Source organism: Ostrinia nubilalis, chromosome 27 (genome assembly GCF_963855985.1).
Source record: "Ostrinia nubilalis chromosome 27, ilOstNubi1.1, whole genome shotgun sequence".
Classification (NCBI taxonomy): Eukaryota; Metazoa; Arthropoda; class Insecta; order Lepidoptera; family Crambidae; genus Ostrinia; species Ostrinia nubilalis.
Window position 1 is genome coordinate 7,227,994 of NC_087114.1, and position 11,793 is coordinate 7,239,786.

Below are 11,793 nucleotides of genomic sequence, written 5' to 3' on the forward strand. Positions count from 1 at the left end.
ATTTAATTGATTAATTTATTATAAAAAAATTGTATAATTTTTGTTTCACCCAGCACTAAAAAAAATTTTAATGTGATTTTATTAAATACAGTTTGTTTACGAACGTACTTTTGTATAACCCTATAAAATGAAGAAATAGGTTTCCGATATGGGTGAGATAACCGTGAAAGATATCTCTTCAAACGAGACGGATTATATTTGATGAAATATTAGAAGTTTGTCTATGGTAAGTTTCATGTGACCTTGAGAATTTCTCTACTCGCCACTAGATGGGGCTACTTTATAATTATTGTCATTAGTAGTTCTGCTCTACGCTAGATGTCGCTACGATGACTAAGAATTTTGTTTTGGTAAGTTTGTTCTTGTATTGTTTAATTAGTTAGGTATTATTATGATGAGAAAACTGAGAAATCTCAGCTTATTTAATGTTTCCGGTAAGCCGTAAGTTTAAAGTTGCTAACTTCATAGTTTAAAGTTGCTAACTTAAAGAAAGACACAAAATTCAATCTCTACAAGGCAGGGTTTCTTAGCCAAATTGTTGGGTCGCTCGCTACTTCATAGCACTCTTTTATTTATTGAACGGAGATCTCGTAAAGAATGCCAATTCTTCTTAGCGCTTTATTAATTTAAGTTCTTAGTCAATATGTCTACAACACATACGACTCTACATTTTCCATTGCAGTGTTTACCTTGATATATTATTATGTAATGTCGCCGTACCTTCAGAATCGAGATGAAAATAGCTTAATTTGTAGTATCCGACCGAATATGGATTTTCAGCCGAAAACGGAAACGAAAACGAAGCTTCGGCTGCAGTCTCATTTTCGGCCGAAAACGAAAACGAAAACGAAAATGACCTTCAACTCTCAAATTTCAATCTGAAATTATGTAAAAACTTTGAAAACCGTTAATGTTTTGACCAAAAACATAATGACGTTTGACAGTTGATTTTTAAAGATTGATTATAGAAAACCGGCATTAAAACACAAAAAATTAATCATGAATTCTTAGTAGAATATTATTTCCGGTGTATATTGAAATATTGGGAAGTGAAGAAGAAATAAAGGGTGTCCAGTGGGAATTTTTTAACTTCAAAAATGAATACAAATAAATTAATGATTTTTTATTATTTATTACTAATGCAAACTGGAGTTTAAAAATGTGGATTAAATTTTTTATAGGCAATGTCTTTTAAATGATGCCCGTTTTACTATAGGCACTCTCACAGCCGGACCCTTACATTCGCAACGATGCGAGAGCAAATCGCGCTAATAATTTTCCTGCAACTTCACGGCGGATATTTTCTTACAGAACCTGAATTATTTGAGGATTGTTTGCTGTAAACTTTTGACTTGAGATATCCCCACAAGAAAAAGTCGCATGGTGCGAGATCTGGTAACCGAGGCGGCTAGGGTATGGCCCTGTACTTGCTGATCATTTATTAAAAAAAAAATAGTCCTCAGTGTCTCCATCAAGGTACTCTCCCTGTGTGGTGAGACACCTTCTTGCTGAAATAGAGTTACGTAGTTGACCGGGATGCAGTTGCAGTTGTGGTATAAGACATTCATCGATCATTCGACAATACATTTCAAATACTTATTGCTCAACTGCGAACGCTCTGTAGGCTCCCAACCAGTGACTCATGGCGTATTTCAAATCCGCATAAGACTCTATTTTGAAACAATTAAACTTAATGAAAACTCTTTGGGTTTATTGTATTCAATTTTGAACTTGGAAAATTGTCGCTGGACACCCTTTACAACGTAACCTCACTTCACAACTTCAAAAGAGTGTGACAATACCGCGTCCGTTCAAGTCTGATTGGGACCATGAGTGCACCAGATTCACTCCCGAAGATATCGGAACGATAAACGTCACCATCTTATTCACGTATTTTTGATATTCGGTTTGACCGAAGCTTCGGCTGGTTTTTGGCCGAAAACGAAAATATGGCCGAATGTCCATTTTTTGGCCGAAAATGGCCGAAAACGAAAACGAAAACGAATATTCGGTCGGTCACTATTAATTTGTATTAGGTATAAGCTTGATGTTGATCATATTTTTTGTAAATATTTTCCTTTTTTGTAAATATTGTATTTTTTTTGTATATAGTATAGTTTTTAAGTTTGTAAATTACCTGTACAAAAGTTTGTTGTTCTGAATCAATGATATTATACAGTGTGTCCGGGCTTGTAGTGATCAAACTTTAAGGGCAAAATCTAGGGACAATTTTATCGATAAAAATACTTCAAATTTGGGGCCTGACCCATTTCTCGAAAAATTACATCGATTTAAGTTTTTAATTTTTAGTTTACACCTCTTCTTTAAAAAACAAGTGAAAGCGTGGGTAGCTTAACATTAATAGGCAAATATTTTATATCATGCGATAGCCAATAAAATTATTACAAGTTTCATACATTTTATGGGAGTAAGAATGGATTTAATTAGAAAAATACATTACTTTTTTCACTTCTTTTTCAGTTATTTTCCAACACAAGAAAAACCAGGTCGTTAAGGTATGATTTATTTGCATTGTATTTTTAGTATTTGAGCTATTCTACAAAACGAATGTAAATTTATTAGTCTACGTCTATTAGTTTCGACGTAATTGTTGAACAAAGATACCCCTTCCCAGCGGTTTCCATAGTAATCGGAATAGGTTGTGTGATTCTTTCAGGCAGTGCATTTTCGCATGTCGCGTTGCGCTTTGCGTTTGATGTTATGTGTTATACAAATACCTAACACTATACATTTGCAGGTAGTACTTATGCTAATTTCTCTTAAAATTGGTAATTTATGTGAACTTCAAACTCGTGCCATATAAATTCTAGTGAACAAAACATATGCCGAATTTAGATCATGAGAAACTTAAATAAATGTATTATTTGTTTCATAACTTACATTTCAATTATCATAAATAATTATTTAAAAACCAAGCATCAAAATATTATCCATAATATCCTTGATTCGGTAGTATCACGAAACAGGAGACACCCGAAAAATAATATGTACGCTATTTCGTGGGTCAGTTAATCGCAATTTTAAAGGAATACTACGTTTTCATATAACTTTTTTCTAAGCCAAATCAATTGTCAAGGAACACATGAAACCACTATTACAAGTTTTATGCAAATGGACGTTTCTTCGCCTTTCTATAAGCTTAAGAAGTTGGAGCGCTAACCTTACGGTGAGAGCAACATTTTCACGCCGCACGGCTGTTTTTGGCTCTCTGAGAGTTTGAAGCTTCGTATTGCTCTCATTTTTGGCGCCACAATGTTGGTACTTGTTTTTTTAAATAGCTCAAATAATAGAGTTTTTGTAGTAATAAAGAATTTTTATAAATAATATTCCATTTGCTTATTATTTGAGCTAGAAAAAAAACTTACGAACTTACGTACTATCACGAACTAGTAGCCGTTTACCTTAGTTAGTGCAGAATCGTTAAAACTATAGCTATCTCTTTCATTTGCGTGCTATTTCGTATCTTTTGTTTCACTTATCAGTTACATTTGTCAATGTGTGCAATTTGGAATAGCTCGGCACGGATTAAAATCGTAATTTCTATGAACGTAACATATCTATAGTTCTGTAATATCATTGTTCTGAATAAATTTCTTTATCAAGTTAAAAAAAAAAAACTTTATTAATCATATAATACAAAAAGCCAAAAGTGTTGCTCTGAAAAGAGGATATTTATTTTTAATAAACTGCTTTAACAATCACATATTTTACATAGAATTAAATAGGTAATTACCTACCTGAAAAGAGAAACAACATTTAAAGCTATTTGCTTCACAATTAAAATATTCCTTTAGTTTTCCGTACAGACGCCATTAAACAAAAACAATCTGTCAAATCTAACTTTTTAAAAAACCATAGTGTATCATTTTTACTCACGTGCCAGGGTTTGTACGCGGGAAGTTTGAATAACAATGAGGGTCTATAGTGAGTCTCATTACATCTCCCCCCCTCCAAGACTAGGGTTCCACCGATACTGGAATAAGCTTTGTAAGATGGTAAAGATTTGATTCAATTTTTTTATGTCCTGTGTTTATTCTATAAATCGAGTTTGAAATCTTTTCTACAATACTGTAAGGACCTATTTTTAATTCGTCTAATTTTTTTCTGTTCAACCGGTTTCCATTTTCCACATATACTAGGTCTCCTACTTTTAGTTCAATTTTTTTCCTATTTTTATCAAATTTTTGTTTATTATAATTATGTGATTTTATACTTTTTTCCAATGCAATTTTCCTATCTCTCATTAAGTCTCCACATGATATATCCTGTCTTAATCCATCCGGTAATACACCAACGGTCTTACCCTCTAATAAATATTTTGGCGAGAAACCTGTCACACTGTGCTCTGTTTCATTATATTTCTGAACACATTCATGAGCAACAGTCGTCCAAGCCAGTTTATTTTTATTTTCATTCATCCTACATCTTATTTTATTTATTAAAGTTTGATTTAATCTTTCATTTAAACCGTTAGAAAAAGGTGCATTTACAGCTGTGAAAATAATGGGAATCTTTTCTTTTTCCAGAAAACTTTTAAATTCCCTAGAGTTTATGCCTGGATATTGATCTGATAGAACCATACCAATTTTATTGTCCTGTGACACCTTTCTTACCAGTTTTATGAAATCATTCGAGTTTTGAGTTTTAGATGTCAAAATAAAGGCATATCTGGTGTAATGATCAACCAGAAGGTGTAAATATGTTTTAGTAGAACGTGAGCCACCAAGTCCACCTATGGTGTCTATTGACATTATCTCAAAAGGGTAAGTAGCTGGACCAAGATGAGACAAAAGCCCTAATTTAAGTTTGGTCCTGGATTTGTTTTTTATACAAATTTCACAAGTGTCACAAAATTGTTTTATGTTGTATGTTAAATTTTTAGCCACAAAGAAAGGTTTAATTTTGTTCTCCATTTGCTTTATCCCTATATGACAATAATTATAATGTATATTTTTAATAATTTCTTTACTAAATTCCTCCGTGAGCACAATTTTTTCTTTTTTTCCAAAATGTTTATAGTAAATTTTATTTTTTAAACTAAGTTTATTTTTATTTTGTTTTATCTCCTCATTTTTCTCCTGGTCATTTTGGATGTCTACTATTTTTATAAAATTTACAATTTTCAAAACTTCTTCTTGACATTCATGCGATTCTAATACAGGATTCCTACTCAAACAGTCAGCTTCTAAGTTGTATTTCCCCGGGGAATATATTACTTCAAAATTGAATTGAGATAGATAATATGTGAGATCGCCGAGTTCCTCGTCTGTCCTAGCTTTAATATTTAACTTTTCTAGAGGTTTGTGGTCAGAGAAAACTGTAAATCTTTTTCCTATGAGCCAGTGTTGCCAATATTTTACTGCCTCTTTAATTGCTAAACATTCAATATAGATAGCTTTTTTCCGTTTCTGAGTATCACTTAACTTCCTCGAAAAGTAAGCACAAGGTTTCTCTTCTCCATTATGTTGAGGTTGTTTTAAAACAGCACCTATGCCCTGTAAACTAGCATCGGTATAAATATGAATTGGTAGATCTGGATCAAATATTGTCAAAATAGGTTTTGAACAAAGTAGTTTTTTAATAATGTCGAACGACTCTTGACATTTATCTGTCCACACAAATTTTTGATCTTTTCTTAACAAATTATGCAAGGGATCTAATATGATTGATATATTAGGTATATACTTTCCATAAAAATTAATTTTTCCCAAAAATTGTCTGACATTTTTTTGTGTCAGTGGTACAGGGAAATCTTTTATAGCAATTAAATTATCCTTTAGTGGAGTAATAGAGTTATTTCCTATTATATGACCTAAGTATTTAACAGATTCTTGAGCAAAACTACACTTAGAGAATTTTAGTCTAAATCCCTCTTTATTAATTGCTTCCATTAACAAAGATAAATGTACAATATGTTCAGAAAATGTCCGGGAAAAAATCAAAATGTCATCGACAAAATTGACAGCAAAATCTGATAAACCATGCTTCCTAATGATATTGCTGAGTATTCTTTGGAAAATAGCTGGTGAAGTTTTTAATCCGAACGGTAAGCAGGTCCACTGATAATGACTATCTTGGGTAACAAATGCTGTTTTCTTTCTATCTTCAATTTTTAAAGGAATGGACCAAAATGCAGAATTTATGTCAAGCGTTGAAAAAAAATGACAGTTCCTTGTTTTTGCCACCAAATCATCGATAAGTGGAAAAGGTTGACATTGGGGAATTACAATTTTATTTAGGTCGCGAAAATCTATGCACAATCTCGACCTTCTCCCTTCATCTCTCTTATACGCTAACGTTACTGGGGCTGCAAAAGGACTATAAGATTCCTCAATTAGGTTTTTTTTTAGTAATTTTGACACTTGTTCTTCTATTTCTTTTCCATCCTCCTATTACATCTATATGGTCTTTTACTACAGTATTTATCAACCAATAAATCAATATGTGCTTCATAACCATTCACTGTACCTATATCATATTTATCTTTAGCAAAAAGTGATCCATATTTCTCTATCAATCTGTCTATTTCCAATTTTTCATCGACATTTAAATGATTAACTGAAATGTTAAAGTTTTCTATTTGTATGTGTTCATTAAAGTTAATTTTACAATCATCATTTTCAGTCTCCACAATAGTGCTCGGATTCTCAATTCCATTTATTATATTTATTTTTTGAGTAACTTCTAAATTTTCATTTTGAATTAGCTTAAACTGTTTTATGCAATCTAATCCAATTAAAAAATCATAGTCAAAGTTTTCTTTATTTATGACAAAAACATTCATATTCTTTTCAATTTCAAAAATCTTTAATTTTAAGTTTACCATACCAATAGGTTTTTTTACACCATTAATCGTTTTTAAATTTGTTTTATTATTATAACTATCAAATGAGTCACCTTTTAAAGATAATAACCTGGAACTTATTAAAGATACATTCGAACCTGAATCATAAATTCCTAAAGTATGTATGGTGTCATTTATAATTATTTTAGTTTTGATTAATGGTGGAATATCTAGTTTTTTGAATCTATCTCATTTAATTCAATCTCTAATTCTGAGTTATTGACACTCCTAATTTGCTCTCTCTTAAACTGGTTATTTTCTTTATTTTTAAACCAACATACAGATTCAGGATGATACCGACTTCCTTTGTTTTCTTTTTCACAAATCCTACATGGCCGTTCCCTTGTATTTTTATCTTTGATATTATTTTCCAAATTTGTTTTTTTGTCAAACGCCCTTTTATTTACTAAATGTTCCAAGCCTCTAATGTTATTAAATAAATCCTCAACATTTTTTAAGCTCCCTCTATCAATTTTATCTGCTATAAAATTTGGAAGTCCTGTAGCGATGAGATCAATCAAAGTAGGTTTATCTATAGTTTTATTTACCTCCAATAAAAGTTTTTCTTTCCTCAAAGCATAGTCCAGTAGTGAGCCCTGTCTATATTTAAATAACATTGCATACCTGACCGGAGACCAACCCTTGTCCACGTAAGTATCACAAAAACTCTTCTTCCAAATCAACCAATCTGAAATCACAGTATGTTTCATAAGCATAGAACTATACCAATCTAGACACGAGTCTTCCAAAAATAACTTCAATGTTTCAATTTTGCTGATATCTTCTTCAATTCCCAGACGAGCACATTCTGTTTCAAAAGCAGTCATCCATTGTATTCCATTTGATGTCTTTTTTGTAAATTTTTCTAGGACAAACCTTTCCGACAAGTTCTTCAAGTTCTGAGATCTCGGTATGTCCCTCCTCATTTCCACAAAACTCTCTAAGACACTTGTGAGAGCTGAGAGGGATTCAGTCGCGGGGGCTTGTTGTTGTGTTTCCTCCAATAAGTAGCCGTTTATTTCGAAGTTTCCATCCTCATCGACATAAGCCCTTTTTAATTCTGGTGACAGGGTTATCCACACCTGCCTTTTATCATGACGTCTTTTTAATGTCGTTTTTACCTTTTGGAAACTTTTTGTTCTAATTATTTCTTCGTGAAATCTTATAGGTTGTAATGATTCCGGAATTCCAAATGTACGTTGGTCGGCATCCGTGATAGAAGTTATGCAGATCGTATTAGTCTTCGGGTCCTCGCCCGATTTCATAACAAATTCAAATTTTAGTTTCTCCATTCTTGATTAATAGCTGAGTAAATGTTGTTTTATAATACAAAAAGCCAAAAGTGTTGCTCTGAAAAGAGGATATTTATTTTTAATAAACTGCTTTAACAATCACATATTTTACATAGAATTAAATAGGTAATTACCTACCTGAAAAGAGAAACAACATTTAAAGCTATTTGCTTCACAATTAAAATATTCCTTTAGTTTTCCGTACAGACGCCATTAAACAAAAACAATCTGTCAAATCTAACTTTTTAAAAAACCATAGTGTATCATTTTTACTCACGTGCCAGGGTTTGTACGCGGGAAGTTTGAATAACAATGAGGGTCTATAGTGAGTCTCATTACAATCATTTACTCATAAGATAACTCTATTACAATATCCGTAAATGGGAGGCGAAATGCTAGGTATTGATCCTAAAGATAAAGCAGATTAGAATCCTCAATCCACGTCAAATGGGCATTTTGTAAAGGCATCAAGGTTCATATTTCAAGTTTAAAATAATAGGCAGTATGTATGAAGAGCTCTTCTGTACCTACCTATGCCCGTGTATTTTTGATCGGTGTCAGATTGGAGTTTTCGGGCGGGGTACGCGGGTGTTGTGCGGAGCGTGAAGGTCAAACGCCCAAGGTCATTGAGGACTAATCGCCTTAAACTTAGGTACCTACATGAAACTTATTGAGCGGTTTGTTCATAAGATGTTCAATCAGGTCTTAACCATACAAAAACTAAAAATAAACCGCACTCCATTTCCTTTCGCATTTATTTCCAGCACGCAATTAACCAATTTGTTTAAACTAACAACGACTGACAACACCACGCTCCGCCGCCTTTATTTTATGAGCTGGCAACACTTTGCCGTCTTTGTAACTGAAATTGTATTTCGAACGCAATGAGGCGCGAAACTTCGCGCCTTAGCTTCTAAATTTAATATTGTTACAGCTGTCGGGAACGGATGGACGGCATTTTAGCATAGGTATTATTATTATTACCAAAGGTTATAGAGAGAGTGATTGCGACCACTTGACTTGTTGTTACAATGAAGTCTAGCCTGCGCTGCTGCATCTTACTTTAACAAACGTCAAAAATCTGTCAAATTCTATACAAAAAACACCGGTAATCGTTAAATAACTTTCAAAGTTAGGTAGTGCAATCAGCCTAAGTCGTTGAAACTGAATCAATAATCAATAGTAACTATGTTCTGAACGTAAGGCTAATAGAAGGCATACAGGGCACAGGTTTTTATTGCACTATGCTCAAATGCGGCGGTTACGGTTGTGTTGCAGGCAACATAGTATAATGTGTTCTAATTTTATTATCTAAGCCTTAAACTCTATGACAAACTAACTTTTCAACGGTGATCAGAATCGACTTCAAAGCTTAGTTTAGCACAACGAGCAATCAGTTTAATTCAAAACAAACAAAACGAATCAAAGAGATCCAATTCAAACACAAAAAAAGGTTAAATCAAACTACTGGCTGCAGTGGCTGCAAGCGTAACGCAACGACGCTTGCGCGCGAAAAAAAAAGCAAAAACGTCAAAAAGCCGGCTCATTCCCATCTATCAAGTTGACAGCTCGTCTCATCGCGCAAAACGCTTACGATTGCTACTCGTTAGGCATTGATGACTTTGTTAATTGTTATTTGGCACCAAATTAGATTTAACGCGCCCACTGACGTGTGAATTGATCGCTCGTTTGTTTCGAAGCATTTTAATTTGAATTCTTGCGATGCTCTGGCTGATTCTGTCTTGTTGCCTTTGCCACTGCGTTCGTTCTTCCGTGATGACGTTATTTATTAGGTTCTTTACTATGTCAACTTGAGATCGTTGGTTTTAATTTATGGCTAATTTGCACGTATTTTAGGAAAATACATTGTGACTCAGATGTAACTTGAAAAAATTTGACTAACATAGAATTGCATCGTGGTTTATGATTTTCTGTGCGTTGTAGTCAGTGCCAGATTAACCAAGCAAAATAGGCAATTGTTTAGGGCATTACGTCACCAAAAAAAAATGATAGCACATAAAAACTATTTTCCGCGAATTTTAGAGTAGTAAGTCACACAGGTGTGGATTACTTAGTAGGGCATCAAGGTAGTCTTAATCCGTCACTGGTTGTAGTGGGTTACCTCCCCGCCAAATCGAATCGAATATCGAATCATCAAAAACTCAAAACATCAAATTTTAATGATCAAAATATCGAATTTAGAAATTTTAAAGCGGGACAGTCCATCCCAAAAAAAATTTAGAAATAATGATCGAACGTTAAAATATCAAATGATTAAAATATCGAGAGAACTTCAAGAAGTGACACCCGAATATCGAACAATGCGAAAGAAGTCGCGGGAAAAACTAGCATTAATAAAAACAAATGTCATTTAAGCCTATCCACCCCATGCTAATTCAATTGGACGCCGAAACTCAAGCCAATCGATCAGAACAAAATGACGAACAAATTGTAGGGTAGCTGGCGAGGGTGTGGGTACCCACGGTGTTCGTACTGTGGTATTAACAAATTATAGTGTTTAAGAAGAGGGTTGTAGAGCTAGCAGTCTATAGAGTGCTGAGTTTTGTTTATTTAAACTTTAACTCCCATATCTCACATCATATCAGTATCACTGAACACTCTCTTAACTTATGTGGGCTTAAATTAATTAAAACATTGTCAAACCAGAGCCAAATTTTATCCGGCTCGAAGGACCACGCACTTCCAACTGAACCACTACCATGTGTAAAATATGGTAGAGGTCCAGTTTAGTAAAAGTCACCTTATTTGCAGTTTCCCACCGCGGTAGCGTGATTGAATCTGGAAGAGATGGAAACCAAAAGAGGAAAATCAAAGTGATCGATATGGCCCGCAGAATTACTTAAATCAAGTGGCAGTGGCGGGGCACATAGCTCGTAGAGCTGATGGCCGTTGGGGCAGAAAAGTTATTGAGTGACGACCACAGGCTACAGTCCGTAGCGTGGACAGGCAGGACACTAGGTGAACCGACGAACTGGTGAAGGTCGCGGAAAGAGCCTGGATGCGGGCAGCGCAGGACCGGTCTTTGTAGAATTCGTTGGGGGAGGCCTTTGTCCAGCAGTGGACGTCATTTGGCTGAAACGAACGGTTTAATTTATAAAACTGAGTCTAGTCCCGTTCCTAGCTCTATGGTAGCGTTCTGTCGTCGGCTATTTGCCTGAATAGCGCTGGCGAAATGACGGGTTCCACAATTACCGGTTGAACTCTTTGAACTACTGCGTTGGCCCAACGTTGCTTGTGCCAAGAAGACTTGGCAAAGACAAGTCTTGAGCAGAAGCATTGGGGTGAATGTAATATGGATGGATAGGTATTCGTATTCAATGAGGGCTATCGTTTTAGCGCTCACCAGTTAGCGCCACTGAGAGTAAGGTCCTGTCACTTGCTAGTAGCGAAGACAGTGGCACCAACTGGTGAGCGCTAAAGTGGTAGGAGGACTATCGCATTTGCACTCATCAAGATGGCGCCACTGTAGAGTAGGGTCCTGTCAATCGCCAGGGGTGCCAACTGTTAAGTATAAAAACGATAGCCCTCATTAAATACATGGTCAGCGTCAAATAGTTCGTGACTCCCAAAGTCGCCAAAAAGTTCTCGACACGCCCACGAAGTCGGGCGAAGCCG

At 34.7% G+C, this 11,793-nt stretch overlaps 1 protein-coding gene across 1 annotated transcript; it reads right to left on the minus strand.

Moving 5' to 3' along the window:
* Positions 1-6,425: 6,425 nt before the first annotated feature.
* LOC135084836 (uncharacterized) lies at positions 6,426-8,488 on the minus strand. Its single transcript, XM_063979575.1, has 2 exons — positions 8,296-8,488; positions 6,426-8,215 (listed from the first exon to the last, which is right to left on the minus strand). The coding sequence occupies exon 2, from the start codon at positions 8,155-8,157 to the stop codon at positions 7,036-7,038; it is 1,122 nt and encodes a 373-aa protein (XP_063835645.1). The 5' UTR covers positions 8,158-8,215; positions 8,296-8,488; the 3' UTR covers positions 6,426-7,035.
* Positions 8,489-11,793: the final 3,305 nt, after the last annotated feature.